This window comes from Hyperolius riggenbachi, chromosome 3, assembly GCF_040937935.1.
Source record: "Hyperolius riggenbachi isolate aHypRig1 chromosome 3, aHypRig1.pri, whole genome shotgun sequence".
Classification (NCBI taxonomy): Eukaryota; Metazoa; Chordata; class Amphibia; order Anura; family Hyperoliidae; genus Hyperolius; species Hyperolius riggenbachi.
The window spans coordinates 23,075,342-23,092,318 of NC_090648.1; the positions used below are offsets into that span (position 1 = coordinate 23,075,342).

The 16,977-nt window shown below is 48.9% G+C and overlaps 1 protein-coding gene across 3 annotated transcripts in view; it reads right to left on the bottom strand.

The window, feature by feature from the left end:
* LOC137562508 (NXPE family member 3-like) overlaps nucleotides 1–16,977 on the bottom strand; it is a 106,649-nt gene that overhangs the window by 12,529 nt on the left and 77,143 nt on the right. For all 3 annotated transcript variants that reach the window (XM_068273910.1, XM_068273909.1, XM_068273908.1), the window contains 2 exons: nucleotides 8,547–8,767; nucleotides 2,932–3,014 (listed from right to left, as the gene is read on the bottom strand). In XM_068273910.1, the coding sequence (XP_068130011.1) occupies nucleotides 2,932–3,014; nucleotides 8,547–8,767 (304 nt within the window). The remainder of the gene's footprint in view (nucleotides 1–2,931; nucleotides 3,015–8,546; nucleotides 8,768–16,977) is intronic.

The following is a 16,977-nucleotide window of genomic DNA, read 5'->3' on the forward strand; positions in this document are numbered from 1 at the left end:
GCAAGTATACTGACATATGATTGGAGGAGTGATGCTTGTCTAGTATTGCTTCCTAACTGCTTGCAAAGCCTTGTGGAACTGTGTTAGTGCTTAGCCGGCCAATGCTTTATGCTGCAGCTTTTTTGCAAACAACAAAAGGACTCATCCCCATTACGGGGAAAGCAGCTGCTGTGTGTATGGTGGTGTGCTGTTAAGTGACAGCTAGGCAGCCTGGGCTTGCGTGCATGGAGCATAAGAGTCCTTTTGACAGACTCCATGCACACAAGCCTAGATTGAACATCTGGGGGATATGTGGGAAGGCTCTTTGGTTTTAAAATATACTGAATTCTGCGCAGAAACAGTTTTTAATGCTATCTGTGTATTGGTTCCATAAAGGAGCCTACTTGTAACTTGATAATTGATCGTACAATAAAGAGTTAATGATTGGACGTTTGATTGCAACGGTGCTTGAGGCCAATTTATGTATTCCTTCCTTAAGGTATATGCAGTGATGGGTATTACAATGTGCACCTGTCACACAAAGACAGGTACCGGACAGGCACAGTGACACTGCATGCACACACGTATGTAGGTGGGTGCACTGTGAATAACACGTAGGTAAGTATATGCAGTGATGGGTATTACAATGTGCACCTGTTACACAAAGACAGGTACCGGACAGGCACAGTGACACTGCATGCGCTCACGTAGGTAGGTGGATGCACTGTGAATAACAGGTAGGTATATGCAGTGATGGGTATTACAATGTGCACCTGTCACACACAGACAGGTACCGGACAGGCACAGTGACACTGCATGCACTCACGTATGTAGGTGGATGCACTGTGAATAACAGGTAGGTATATGCAGTGATGGGTATTATAATGTGCACCTGTCACACACAGACAGGTACCGGACAGGCACAGTGACACTGCATGCGCTCACGTAGGTAGGTGGATGCACTGTGAATAACAGGTAGGTATATGCAGTGATGGGTATTACAATGTGCACCTGTCACACACAGACAGGTACCGGACAGGCACAGTGACACTGCGTGTGCTCACGTGTAACGCTGCGGGGTCATATTTTCTGACCAGCCAGCATAACAAGGCTGAGAGCTGAATTACGGAAGAGGCTACACAGGCTGCCCTGAGCAACTGCAGCTCTGGGCCTCTGATAAGATGCAATGACAGCGCAGCGCATTGTTGCTCTGCTCTTGCGATAGCAAACATTCAGACAGATACAAGACAGACTGGAGTGAGGTAGCCAATAGCAACCACAACAATGGCTACCTCGCAAGGACAGGACTAGGAGGACAGAGGCTGACAGAATGAATGCTTGCTAATCTAGTCACTATCTCAGTGACAGCAAGCATTCACAAAGACAAGAGTGACGTAACCAATAGCAACCACAGCAATGGCTACCTCACAAGGACAGGACAGAATAGTCAGGAAATAGCAGAATCAAAGGCAGGCAAACATAATACATAGACAAATATACAATACATATGATTTCCTAGCGTATTACAATTTACAGCTATCAATGAAACTACAAATGACTGACTAACATAAGTATATATCGGCGATGAACCGATATATAACATAAGCAAGGAACACTGGCTAGGCTCAGGAGCAATACCGCAAACAAGGCTAGGCAATACAAAATCTCGGGACTAGAAGGAGTACGTATATATGTCCCCATGGGAAATGCATAACATAGCTCCACAGGATAACTGAACTAAGACAAGGAATATATTTTACAATATCAAGGGACCCAGTAACAGCTTAGACAGAGCTGAGACTATGATGGGCGTAGCACGCTAGCAGGAAGCAAACCTTTATACTGAGGTCATCCAATGAGAGCAGAGATGCAAATCTCCACACAGCTGAATGGTAATCATTCAATCCTGTGCTGGCCTGAACACCATTTTCTAGCTGAAAGACCATCATAACACATGCATGCAGTACTATGCAAGAACATGCATGCAGGAAATCCAGGGCTATCCATTAGTGGAATAATGACAGTATTCTGAGCTGTCCAGAACTGCAGAGCAATTGCAAATGACAAAGTGACTCACTGCGAATGCACAACCGAATGCAGACTGACAAACCAGAACTGTCCACTTGCGGCCCCACCTGCAATGGACAGAACACGTCACAGGAGGAATCCTAACATAACGTAGGCAGGTGGGTACACTGTGAACAACAGGTAGGTATATGCAGTGATGGGTATTACGATGTGCACCTGTCACACACACAGGTAGTCACTGAATGTGCAGGGCCTGGCTGGCAGTGGCACACACAGTAGGAATTACCGAGGCTGTCTATGCAACACAAGTGTCAGTGGGACACACACAAACAAATTGGATCACAAGAACAAGATTAGCTCTCAAAAGAGCAGTTGAGGGGTGCTTTTTTTAGCAATAAGAATCAGTAAGGAGCAAACTAAGAAGCCTACAAGAGCCTAACTAAGCTTTGCATATGAAAGTCTGCAGCAGCTTTCCCTTCTCTAATTATTGCAGGCACACGAGTGAGTCCAATGCCTGAGGCTGCCTGCCTTTTATAAGGGGGGAAGGGGGGGCTCCAGGAGGGTTTGTAGCCTGATTGGCTACAATGTGCCTGCTGACTGGGATGTAGAGGGTCAAAGTTGACCCTGATGATGCACTATGGGGCGAATCAAACTTCCAGAATAGTTCCCGGTTCTCCGTGAACGCGAACCACGGAAGTTCGCTGGGAACTGTTCAGGCCATCTCTACTGACTTACAGTAACCTTTCTGGTGTGTGACTGTATAATAGCTGAATAATAGCAACTGCAAATTCTGCTGAATTCCACCTGAAATTCAAAGTTACTAGGGGGAAGTCAAGATGCCGTCTGATTTGGTATTTGATCATTCTGACCATACCTAACATATCTAACAGTCAGACACGAGAAGTATTGAAAAAAAAAACTTACTATTACTGACATTGTTGGCATTCTCTTGTGCAAGGATGTGGAGCACCCCGAGGGTTGGTGGGACTTCTTTATCAAGCACTGGCCTGAAAAATCAAAAGGCATAAATTAGATAAAACATTAGAATTCATTTATCTGTTTGTACAGGTAAAAATTGAAAAATTAGAATATTGTGCAAAAGTCCATGTAAGTCAGCAATTCAACTTAAAAAGTGAAACTAATATATGAATTAGACTCTATACTTAGAAAGCAAGATATATCAGGCCATTCACCACCCCAGAACAGGGCCGGATTTACCATAAGGCAATGTAGGCAGGTGCCTACAGGAGCCTGATGGTGGTAAGGCAGCTCACTTCCCTGCCTAAATGACTCCCTTCCTCCTTCCCTGTGCAGAGTCCTGGTGAGAGTGTAAATGAGAAGTTACTTACCCTGTTCTCAGCAGTCTGAGATCTACCTTCAGTCAGGGACACCTCTGGCTACCTAATACTGAGGATACCTCTGTCTACCTATTACAAAGGGGAACCTGTAGCTACCTACACCTGGCAAGGGAAGTAAGGGAGAGGTGAGAGCTGGGCCAGCCAGCACACTTCTGGTGTGGTTCAGTGGGGGTTTGTAGGTCCATGGAAAGCGGAGTCTAAAGTGTCAGGACAACTGTGCCTATAGGCTTCTGTGATGTAAATCCGGGCCTGCCCCAGAAGATCTGCCAACATTAGTTCATGCCTTCATTACATCCTTACTGGGCTATTGTAATGCTCTCTACACCGGCCTTCAAAACAAGGACTTGTTTCTCCTACAGTCAGCTGATACAGAATACTGCTGCCAGATGGTTAAATAACCAACCCCGTGAGTGCCACATAACGCCAGTCCTGCACTCCCATCACTGGCTATCTATAAAATGGAGGATCCTATTCAAGATCGGCCTATTGACATTTAAATCCCTACATAAACTAGGCCCTGGATACATGAAGGAAATGTTACAGCTGAGTAGCAATGCCGCCAATCTCAGATCCACATGTTTTAATAATCTAGTCATACCCAGAGTCCACTTGGAAACTTTCAGACACAAAGCCGGGATCGGTTGAAAAGGGCGCCCGAGCTGCCTGTATGAAAAGGGCGCCGCCATAGACATCAATGTTATTTCTGGAAATATGGGCTACAAGGTGTAGAAAACGGCGCCCAAGTTTTGATATAGGCTACAAGCAGGCTCCCCTTTGTAGCCCATATTTTTTCGGCTACAAGGTTTTCGGCTACAAGCGGGCTCCCCTTTGTAGCCCGTATTTTTTTCGGCTACAGTATGGTGCCCCTTTGTAGCCCATATTATTGCCTTTTTTTCTAGCCTAAGTTTTTATATGGGCTACAAGTGCTGAAAGCCGAATTATTTCATTCCTCCACTATCCATGGCGGCCTGGAGGGGGAATAGTAATTAACACATCCCGGAGTTTTTTTGTAGCCGAAGTTTTTATATGGGCTTCACCAGGCGCCTTTTTTGTAGCCGAAGTTTATATGGGCTACACCAGGCGTCTTTTTTGTAGCCGAAGTTGGTATATATGGGCTCCACCAGGCGCCCTTTTTTACCGGCGCCCTTTTCATGTAGACCCACAGAGCCTTCTGTCATGCCGCTCCTACATTATGGAACTCCTTACCTCTGCAGATCAGGACCGCTCCATTTCTGGACATGTTTAGATCCAGACTGAAAACCCACCTGTTCAGTTGGGCATTTTCAGAAATATAACTTTATTATCTGTGTTAATACGTCATCCTACTACCACTTACTGAATCTGAGACAGCCTAAGCGCTTTGAGTCCTATGGGAGAAAAGTACTATAGAAATGTTATTGTTGTTGTGTTATAATTTTGATGAGAAGGGCTTACAGCTTCTGAAAAACCCCAAATGAAGCAAATAAAAATGATTCTGATTCTGCTTAAAATCTCAGACCATTAAAATATTGTGAAAATGTTCAATTTTCTAGGCTCAAAGTGTCAGACTCTAATCAGCTAATTCATCCAAAACACCTGCAAAGGCTTCCTATTACATATAATAGTTTTACCTTTTAGGTTGGATTACTGAAATAAATGAACTTTTGCTCAATATTCTAATTTTTTTGAGTTCACCCTGTGTGTCACACCAATGTTGATGTAGATAAGAAACATAACGTTTATATTGCAAACGAGATAAACAGAGGAACACCAAGAGCCCCAACAGTGTAGTATGTATTGACAAAGGGGGTAATGACAAAGAGTAATAGTTGTTATACTCACAAGCATGGGTCACCAATAGGCAACCACTGTAAAGGCAGGTGGGGAGATTATCCTGACCCCACTCAGGAATAAGAAGTCGCTCTCTGTAGATAGTAGAAAAGGGTCACAACCCTCCACCCAGGGTGGATACAATATTATATAAGAGAGAACAGAGGCGCCAAAAGGATAAAAGGGGTTTTAAATGAGCTTAAAAGCCAAAAATGTGGTAATTAGAGGAGGCAGTGGTGGACTTACCTCCTCCAAGCAGACACAACACGACTGTACATTCAGTCTATTTATTAACTATTTATTAACGAACTCCAGATAAAAGAGTGTTGTTTGTTTTGCTAGATGCTGTAACTCCTTTTTCTATTGCCTGAGGAAGCGGGCGCTGACCCGTGAAACGCGTTGCTTTGTTTTATCTGGAGTTCGTTAATAAATAGACTGAATGTACAGCCGTGTTGTGTCTGCTTGGAGGGGGTAAGTCCACCACTGCCTCCTCTAATTACCACATTTTTGGCTTTTAAGCTCATTTAAAACCCTTTTTATCCTTTTGGCGCCTCTGTTCTCTCCTATATAATAACATTTATATTGCGCTTTTCTCAAGGTGGACTAAAAGTGCCAGAGAAAAAAAAGTCTAGACTAGACACTAGAGTGCGCTCTATAGGCAGTTGCAGTGCTAGGGAGCCTTGCCCAAGTTCTCCTCACTGAATAGGTGCTGGTTTATTGAACAGGCAGAGCCGAGGTTCAAACCCAGATCTCCTGTATCAGAGGCAGAGCCCTTAACCAGCACACCATGCAGGAACTGCTCAGTGAGTAGCAATACTGCAACAAGCAGTGGTACTCTCTGCAAACATTGCCAGAAGCTGCTCAATGTGAATAAGAATAATTCTAAAAGTGGTAATATGGCTGTGCACAAACAGCGCATGACAATCTGACCCCTATCTCTGCCAGTAAGTTCAGCGAGCTATGCGATGAGTGCAACCCACGGTACTCTACCAGGGAAATGGATACTACGGTAACAAGGTTGTTAGTAACTTACTAACAACCTTGTTACCGTAGTAACCATTTCCCTGGTAGAGTACCACGGATAGTAACACATTTTACCATAGCAACGGTCCTGCTACTCGAGTACCATGGGACGGCTAATAGCATAACTTGGGGAACTTACTGGCCGTGAAGCAGGTTGTTCCAGCTCACGGCACTCAGTGCCGACCACCGTAACTAGGCGCCCGGGGAGTCATGTGGCAGCAGGAAGAGCACTGCGCCCAACTCACCGGTGACATATACATACGTATGCACTGGCGGAAGTAGGGGTCTTATTGCCGCGCACCGTTTGTTTTCTCAACCTTGTCAACAAAATGCATTTTAAGCCACCACAGTAAACAAGTAAATGCTCCAAATATTATAATAGTACTTTTCCCCCAACTTTTTTAGTAGTTAATATTTTTCAATCCCAAAGTGTTAAAAAGTGATTTCAAAGAGAAGATGAAAAAGTGTCTCCTGGGAGAAAATTCAGGAGAAAAAAATGAATAAGGGCGTATGCTATGGGGTTGGTACACAAAGCTGCAGTAATATTGCTGTGCGCAGATACCACCGGCAGCAGGATACTATCACTAGGGCCGGGTCAAGGCAGAGGCAAGAGAGGCTCCAGCCTCAGGGCGCAGTGTAGGAGGGGGCACAGGGTGGGGCCAAGGCAGAGGCGAGAGAGGCTCCAGCCTCAGGGCGCAGTGTAGGAGGGGGCACAGGGTGGGGCCAAGGCAGAGGCGAGAGAGGCTCCAGCCTCAGGGCGCAATGTAGGAGGGGGCACAGGGTGGGGCCAAGGCAGAGGCGAGAGAGGCTCCAGCCTCAGGGCGCAATGTAGGAGGGGGCGCAAAACTCAGCTATCATTCCCCTATTGTGTTTGAAGCAGAGAGAAATAAGAAAAGGGTCTACATGGCAGTGACTGCAAGCCAGATAACTAGAGATTAAGGGGTTGGGGGCCCTGGAGCACCTCTTACTCTAATAGCAATCAGTGTTTGAGGGGTGGGGTGGGGGGGGTGGAGGGGAACATTTTGGTGTCTCAGCCTCGGGTGCTGGAGGACCTTGTCCTAGGCTGGCTCTGACTATTACTTATGCTTTTAGCAGTCTTGAGTAACATAAGTAATGGTAGCAATGTTACTAATATGTGTTACCATGGCAATGCTCATGGTATTCGTGTACTGTGGGTTGCATGAAGATGACCGGCACCATCCGTAGTTATAGTGCTCTTTTATTGATCAAGATATCATGTAGCCATCAAACAGCGACGTTTCAGAGTTTACCTGCTTTATCAAGCAAGGCTAAACATGCACTGACATATCTATTCAATGTAACACATTTATATACATTCATGGATAGTAGACAGCCAATCCTGGACCGAAATACAAACTGTCCAATCAGACAGGTCTATCTTATATACCGACCTGATGGGGAACTGATCTGCTGTCTAGCTATTGGTCACTGATCTCTCTCACCTCCTCTCCCCCTCACGTCACAGTGCTCACGGCCTCCCCACCGCCTGGACCTGCGCATAGACAAACTCCCGCAGCGTCACCAAACCCCGCCCTCGGCGGACCTGATGGGAAACTGCGGCGAGTGACGTGGAGTGCGGGCGACGTCACCGCCGCCCGCACATCCACACGCTATGCGACTGTGGGAGAGAGGCGGAATTCCGGGCGCCGGTCCGTCCACTCCCACAGGTTGTTTCTATGGTAACAGACAACAAGGCGCCGCGCGCACTGTGGAAACCCCCACTATCACAGTCAACCCATCTTATCATATGCAGGCTAAGTCTCCTACCTTACTGGATATTTTGGACAGCAGATCAGTTCCCCATCAGGTCGGTATATAAGATAGACCTGTCTGATTGGACAGTTTGTATTTCGGTCCAGGATTGGCTGTCTACTATCCATGAATGTATATAAATGTGTTACATTGAATAGATATGTCAGTGCATGTTTAGCCTTGCTTGATAAAGGAGGTAAACTCTGAAACGTCGCTGTTTGATGGCTACATGATATCTTGATCAATAAAAGAGCATTATAACTACGGATGGTGCCGGTCATCTTCATTCAAGTCGTATACATCTGCAGTGCTGGCAGATTGACCGAGGCACATCCATTTGGAAGCGAAGGAAGGGTGCCACACTATCTACTATTACTGTACTGTGGGTTGCACTAATAGGGTAACTCACAGCAACCTGCCTCAGGTGGTAATGGTAATGGCAAGTGCTGTCTGTGCACAACAATATTACCCCAGCTTCGTGCATCAACCCCCACATGTCTTTTAAAAAGATGGGCGCATCTACACAGGAATAAGCTGAACAACAGGCTATTGGTTATAAATTGTATAAATAATTACTCTGCAAAGAACTCATGCTCCTCTTTGCTATAAATATTCCGTTTTTCTCCTAATACGTGATACCGATAGGAGTCGCATGGTAGATGCTTTGGCCGCTGACACACCCATTTTTCATCATAGCGCTGCTCATAATATTCACAGACATCCTGGCCAGGGAGCTCAACATTGCATTCCACAACTTCTCGTGTTCCATTCCGCTCATAGGAGCCTCGGTAGAAGACCTGCATGTCCAAAATAAGCACAAATGTCACCCTTAAAAATGTTACAGAAGATAATGAAGATAACTTTAAAATAACCTTAAACATACGATCACCGATCAGGTCCACCGTACACTAGTGTTGGGCGAACAGTGTTCGCCACTGTTCGGGTTCTGCAGAACATCACCCTGTTCGGGTGATGTTCGAGTTCGGCCGAACACCTGACGGTGCTCGGCCAAACCGTTCGGCCATATGGCCGAACTAAGAGCGCATGGCCGAACGTTCCCCGAACGTTCGGCTAGCGCTGTGATTGGCCGAACGGGTCACGTGGTTCGGACCCGAACGCGCTCTGATTGGCCGAACTGTCACGTGGTTCGGGTAAATAAATACCCGAACCACGTCATATCTCCGCCATTTGTCTGTGGGTTTAGCTTTGGGTAGGCAGGCAGGGTAGTTCGCGCTCCAGCCACGCTAGCCAGGGTCCCCCCCAGTCATTGTGTGTCGCTGCTGGGAATAGTAGTACACCGCTCGCTCAGCATTCTGTTTACTGCCACTCTGTGTACCTCGCTCAGCCACACTATATAGCATTCTGTTTACTGCCACTCTGTGTCTGCTGGGAATAGTAGTACACCGCTTGCACAGCCACACTATATAGCATTCTGTTTACTGCCACTCTGTGTACCTCGCTCAGCCACACTATATAGCATTCTGTTTACTGCCACTCTGTGTCTGCTGGGAATAGTGGTACACCGCTCGCTCAGCCACACTATATAGCATTCTGTTCACTGTTCTGTGTCTGCTTGGAATAGTGGTACACCGCTCGTTCAGCCACACTATATAGCATTCTGTGTACTGTTCTGTGTCTGCTGGGAACAGTAGTACACCGCTCGTTCAGCCACACTATATAGCATTCTGTGTACTGTTCTGTGTCTGCTGGGAACAGTAGTACACCGCTCGCTCAGCCACACTATATAGCATTCTGTTCACTGTTCTGTGTCTGCTGGGAATAGTGGTACACCGCTCGCTCAGCCACACTATATAGCATTCTGTTCACTGTTCTGTGTCTGCTGGGAATAGTGGTACACCGCTCGCTCAGCCACACTATATAGCATTCTGTTTACTGTTCTGTGTCTGCTGGGAATAGTGGTACACCGCTCGCTCATCCACACTATATAGCATTCTGTTCACTGTTCTGTGTCTGCTGGGAATAGTGGTACACCGCTCGCTCAGCCACACTATATAGCATTCTGTTCACTGTTCTGTGTCTGCTGGGAATAGTGGTACACCGCTCGCTCAGCCACACTATATAGCATTCTGTTCACTGTTCTGTGTCTGCTGGGAATAGTGGTACACCGCTCGCTCAGCCACACTATATAGCATTCTGTTCACTGTTCTGTGTCTGCTGGGAATAGTGGTACACCGCTCGCTCAGCCACACTATATAGCATTCTGTTCACTGTTCTGTGTCTGCTGGGAATAGTGGTACACCGCTCGCTCAGCCACACTATATAGCATTCTGTTTACTGTTCTGTGTCTGCTGGGAATAGTGGTACACCGCTCGCTCATCCACACTATATAGCATTCTGTTCACTGTTCTGTGTCTGCTGGGAATAGTGGTACACCGCTCGCTCAGCCACACTATATAGCATTCTGTTCACTGTTCTGTGTCTGCTGGGAATAGTGGTACACCGCTCGCTCAGCCACACTATATAGCATTCTGTTCACTGTTCTGTGTCTGCTGGGAACAGTAGTACACCGCTCGTTCAGCCACACTATATAGCATTCTGTGTACTGTTCTGTGTCTGCTGGGAACAGTAGTACACCGCTCGTTCAGCCACACTATATAGCATTCTGTGTACTGTTCTGTGTCTGCTGGGAACAGTAGTACACCGCTCGTTCAGCCACACTATATAGCATTCTGTTCACTGTTCTGTGTCTGCTGGGAATAGTGGTACACCGCTCGCTCAGCCACACTATATAGCATTCTGTTCACTGTTCTGTGTCTGCTGGGAACAGTAGTACACCGCTCGTTCAGCCACACTATATAGCATTCTGTGTACTGTTCTGTGTCTGCTGGGAACAGTAGTACACCGCTCGTTCAGCCACACTATATAGCATTCTGTTCACTGTTCTGTGTCTGCTGGGAATAGTGGTACACCGCTCGCTCAGCCACACTATATAGCATTCTGTGTACTGTTCTGTGTCTGCTGGGAACAGTAGTACACCGCTCGTTCAGCCACACTATATAGCATTCTGTTCACTGTTCTGTGTCTGCTGGGAATAGTGGTACACCGCTCGCTCAGCCACACTATATAGCATTCTGTTCACTGTTCTGTGTCTGCTGGGAATAGTGGTACACCGCTCACCCGTCACTGTATAGCATTGTGCTCTGTGTCGCTGCTGGGAATAGTGGTACTGTATAGCATTTCTGTACTGCCACTGTACTGCTGCCAGTCAGCGTGTACTGTAAGGATAAGTGAAATGAGGAAGAAATCCGGTGAAAGAGGGAGGGGCAAGGGAAGAGGTGTTTCCCCTGACGGTTCACGTACAGGCCACAGGGGAGCACCCAAGAAAACCCACTCAATACCACCCATGTTGTCCAGGACAACAACCCTCACAAATCCAAAAGAACAGGACCAGATAATTACTTGGATGACCTCTCAAGCGTCCAGCAGTGGGTTAAGCAGCACCAGCACATCACGCACGAGGTCCGAGTCCTCAGCCAGTTACAAGGAGCCAGTGGGCACAAAGCTGACACAACCGGCAGCGACACCACGCACACAACTGCCAGATAACCAGTCCGATGAATTACCTCAGGACACAATGGGGTATTCGCAGGAGCTATTCCCAGCCCAACAAACTTCCACCTTTCAAAGGTCAATGGAGGAACAGCCAGAAATGTTGTGCCTGGATTCACAACCGTTAACTGTGGGAAATGTACCGCGCACTGAAATACGAGGCGAGTCCGAAGAGGACTCGGAAACCCAAATCCCAGAGCAATTTGGGCAGGAGGGGTTGCAATTGCAGGAGGTCGGCCGACAAGATCTGGAAGACGACGTTGGAGTGTGCTGCGCAGAGGTTGTTGTGGGGAGCTCTACTCCACGGCGGTGGCCCACAATGACATATGACGAGTTTGAGGAGATGGAAGAGGAGGGTATGGACAATGTGGACAGAGACCCAGATTTTGTTTGTGAACGAGAACATCGCCGTCGTAGCAGCAGCACAGATGAGTCTGTTGAAGAACACACTGCTGCACGAGTTCGCCTTGTGCCACAAGGTAGGCGGCGCGCAATTTCAGGCACCACAAGCGTGGAAGTTCAAGTGAGAGGCAAAAGAGGAGCAAACAGAAATCGCCAGCAAGGAGGCAGGTGCTCCAAAGTCTGGGCTTTCTTTGAAGACTGCACTGAGGATGTTACCATGGCGATTTGCAAGGTGTGCAAGACCCGCCTGAGCAGGGGGAAAAATATTAACAACCTCTCCACCACCAGCATGAGCCGTCACATGCTATCCAAACATCCCACTCTTTGGGCAAACGCGTCAGGACAGGGTACCAGAAACAACACTGCCTCCCTTGGGTTCACCAGACCCGCCTCAGCAGCAGCAGTAGCCCAGCCATTGCGTGGTTCACAACATTCACAAACATCAGACGACGCTGACACTGTCACTTTCCGGAGTAGTGCTCTTGAGGTCTCCCAGTGTTCATCAAACACAACAACCAACAGCCCTTCCGTGTGCAGCGCTACGGTTCAGTTGTCTGTGTCGGAGATGTTTGAGCGCAAGAGGAAATTGCCAGCAAATGACCCCCGGGCCGTGGCAGTAACAGCCAGCATAGCCAAGCTTCTGGCCTGCGAAATGCTGCCATATCGATTGGTGGAGACAAACAGCTTCAAGGGCATGATGTCAGTGGCCATCCCACGTTACGTGGTTCCCAGCCGCTACCACTTTGCACGCTCTGCAGTGCCTGAGTTGCATGAGCACGTGGTCAGCAAAATAACCCGAAGCTTGAAGAATGCCGTTGCCTGCAAGGTTCACCTCACCACTGACACCTGGACGAGTGCGTTCGGCCAGGGTAGATACATCTCCCTTACCGCGCACTGGGTGAACCTTGTGGAGCCTGGCAGCGATTCCTCACCTGCTACGGCACGGGTGTTGCCCACGCCACAAACAGCTGCACCGCCGTCCCTCCCACTGGATAACAGCAGCACCTACCTCTCTGACTCCTTCTCCTCCAACGCATCTCAAAGCTGTACCTCATCCGGAAACGCTAACCCAGCAGCAGTAGGATCGTGGAAGCAGTGCAGCACAGCTGTTGGCATGCGTCAGCAAGCGTTGCTGAAGCTAATCTGCCTTGGGGATAAGCAGCACACAGGGGAGGAAATTTGGAGGGGAATAAAGGAACAGACGGATTTGTGGCTGGCACCGCTGGACCTGAAACCGGGCATGGTTGTGTGTGATAATGGGAGTAATCTCATTCGCGCTTTAAGGTTGGCTAAGCTGACACACATCCCTTGCCTGGCGCACGTGATGAACCTAGTAGTTCAGCGGTTCCTGAGGACATACCCAGGCGTGCCCGATCTGCTGTTGAAGGTGCGTCGAGTGTCCAAACATTGTAGAAATTCCAGTACTGCTTCGGGGGCACTCGCCAAGATGCAGGAGCGCTTCAATCTCCCCCACCATCGCTTGCTGTGTGATGTCCCTACGCGCTGGAATTCTACGCTGCACATGCTAGCCCGCTTTTGCGAGCAGAAGAGTGCAGTGGTCCAGTACATGACGGCGCAGTACCGAGGCGCATCCGGCCAGCTGCCAAGCTTCTGTGGATCCGATTGGGCCAACATGTTGGACCTCTGCCAAGTCCTCCAAAATTTTGAGCAATCCACGTTGCTTGTGAGCAGTGACAACTCTTCAGTCAGCATTACCATACCACTGCTGTGTTTACTGAAGAGGTCGATGTTAAAAATCAAGGAAACAGCTGTCATGATGCAACTGGGGGAATCTGAAGGAGAAAACGATCAGCGTGATGGTACCAACATCAGGCCATCCGCCTCAGGGAACGCTGGCCCCAGCAGCTATGACGAAGAAGAGGAGGAGGAACAGCTGGAGTTGGAGCAGGAATTTCATGCCACCACTGACGAGGGCCAGAGCGGTGCACGTTGGACTTCCACAATTCAACGCGAATGGTCAGCAGAAGCAGACCAGGAGGAAGGTGACGACTATGATGCATCACAACAACTATCACAACGCTCACAAGAGGATGATGAGGATTCTGGTAGGACTCTGGCACACATGGCTCAATTCATGCTAGACTGCATTGAACGTGACCCACGCATTGTGCGCATTCTGGACAACACCAATTACTGGGTTTATACCCTTCTGGATCCACGGTACAAACACAATGTTCCAAAACTGCTTGAAGAAAGAGTCAGACAGGTCAAAATGGAAGAATACCAGCAGGCCCTTGTGGAGACTTTAGAGAGGAGATTGACATCCTCCCCCTCCTCTAGCCAGTTGTACGCAGACAGACTGACTTCCGCAAACCCAGGACGACCAGGAGGGCAGCAAACAACGCAAGCCGCAGCTAGTACCCAAAAGGGAATGGTATCGGCAGTGTCCTTGGAGTGGGAAAATTTTCTGACACCCATGCAGCCGCAGCCCACTGAACAGCAAGCGTGCAGATCCACCTCCAACACCGATCGCCTGGAGAAGATGGTCAAGGACTACATGTCAGATGGCGTAGCTGTGTCGAACCATCCATCTGCACCCTTCAACTATTGGGTATCGAAGCTAGACACCTGGCACGAACTGGCAATGTACGCAATAGAGGTGCTGGCTTGCCCGGCAGCCAGCGTTATGTCGGAACGCTGTTTCAGTGCTGCCGGAGGCATCGTCACAGATCGGCGTATCCGCCTCTCTACAGACAATGCAGACCGTCTGACTCAAATTAAAATGAATCAATCCTGGATTGGAAATGACTACGCAACACTCCAGGACCCCAACCAAGTAACATGACCAATGAACATCTGGGATGGTGTTGCGTTTCCGGGCCCTGTTTATTGAACCTCTCATCTGTATTACATTTATGACTGCATGGCGGCAAAAAGCATTGCTGCTATATCCGCACGCTTTTTGTCCACATGCAAGGCCTGGGTTGTTGTGTCTCACAAAGCGTGGCCTTCTCCTCCTGCGCCTGCTCCTGTTCCATCACGTCTGCTGCTGCTGGGTTAGCGTTGCCGCGTGGTCCCTGTTTATTGAACCACTTATCTTTATTACATTTATGACTGCATGGCGGTACAAAGCATGCTATCCGCACGCTTCTTGCCCTCATGCAAGGCCTGGGTTGTTGTGTCTCACAAAGCGTGGCCTTCTCCTCCTGCGCCTCCTCCTGTTCCATCACGTCTGCTGCTGCTGGGTTAGCGTTGCCGCGTGGTCCCTGTTTATTGAACCACTTATCTTTATTACATTTATGACTGCATGGCCGTACAAAGCCTGCTATCCGCACGCTTCTTGCCCTCATGCAAGGCCTGGGTTGTTGTGTCTCACAAAGCGTGGCCTTCTCCTCCTGCGCCTGCTCCTGTTCCATCACGTCTGCTGCTGCTGGGTTAGCGTTGCCGCGTGGTCCCTGTTTATTGAACCACTTATCTTTATTACATTTATGACTGCATGGCGGTACAAAGCCTGCTATCCGCACGCTTCTTGCCCTCATGCAAGGCCGGGGTTGTTGTGTCTCACAAAGCGTGGCCTTCTTCTCCTCCTGCGCCACCCTCCTCCTGTTCCATCACGTGTGCTGCTGCTGGGTTAGCGTTACCGGTCCCTTTTCCTGGAACCTCTTATATGTATTACATTTATGACTGCATGCCGACAAAAAACATGTTACCTGTGCAAAGAAAACAGACATTTCCCGCATTTAAAAGACAGTTTTCCCTTTGAAACTTTAAAATCGATTTTCTCAAAAACTATAAGCTCTTTTTGCTAATTTTTTTTTCCTCTTGTACCCACTCCCAAGGTGCACATACCCTGCAAATTTGGGGTATGTAGCATGTAAGGAGGCTTTACAAACCACAAAAGTTCGGGTCCCCATTGACTTCCATTATGTTCGGAGTTCGGGTCGAACACCCGAACATCGCGGCCATGTTCGGCCTGTTCGGCCCGAACCCGAACATCTAGATGTTCGCCCAACACTACCGTACACTGTCTCATAGTGCCATTTTCTGAACCTTCACCCTGGTGGGACAGGCAGTGGCAGCTACACTGGGGCTAACCCAGGCTTAAGCCCCCGCTGACAAGCTGTCAGCCCCTGCAAAAGCCCCCCCTCCGCAGGGCTGCCGAGCAGCAGGAGGGGTGGAAGCGGAGAGAAGAGGAAGCCGTGTGGACAGCGGCGGATAAAGGGGCCGTCTCCCCCCCTTTCCTCACCTTGGGGCTCCCACTCTCTGCCTCGCTCCCCCCTCAGATATCAGCGGCTGGCGTCAGAAGACTCACTCTCTTCCCAGCGCGGCTGATCTGTGCGCCGCTCTGGTCTAGTCTAGACCAGAGTAGTGGCGCACAGATCGATCTCTCTCTCCCACGCTGGGAAGAGAGGAAGTCTTCTGACCAGCCAGCCGCTGATATCTGAGGGGGGAGCGAGGCAGAGAGTGGGAGCCCCAAGGTGAGGGAAGGGGGGAGACGGCCCCCTTCTCCGCCGCTGTCCACACGGCTTCCTCTTCTCTCCGCTTCCACCCCTCCTGGCCTGGGGACACCTATGGTAAGTCCTACCTACCTATACTCAGGGCCGGATTTGTACTCTTTTCCGCCCTAGGCCACTGCCACCAGCCGTCACCCTTCAGTATAGATATCGAGATTACCCCTCCCCCTTCCTTCTAGTATAGGTATCCTGAAGACCCTCCCAGTATAGGTAGCCAGATGACTCCACTCCCCTTTCCCTCCAGTATAGGTAGCCAGATGACCCCTCCCCCTTTCCTCTAGTTTATGTAACCAGATGACTCCTCCCCCTTTCCCTCCAGTATAGGTAGCCAGATGACTCCCTTAATCCCTCCTTTTCCCACCCCCCACCTTTTAGTATAGGTAGCCAGCTCGCCGTCACACCGCAGCAGCCATCAGTGTCATTCATTTCTCCGCTCATCTCCAGTGCAGAAGCTTCCTCTTCCTTTCTGTCTCCAATGCTGCCCAAGTCCATAGCTGCCGGCCACAATGCAAATGTGCACAGAGAGCAAGGTGGCTGCTGCACAGGTAGCTAGCAGCAGA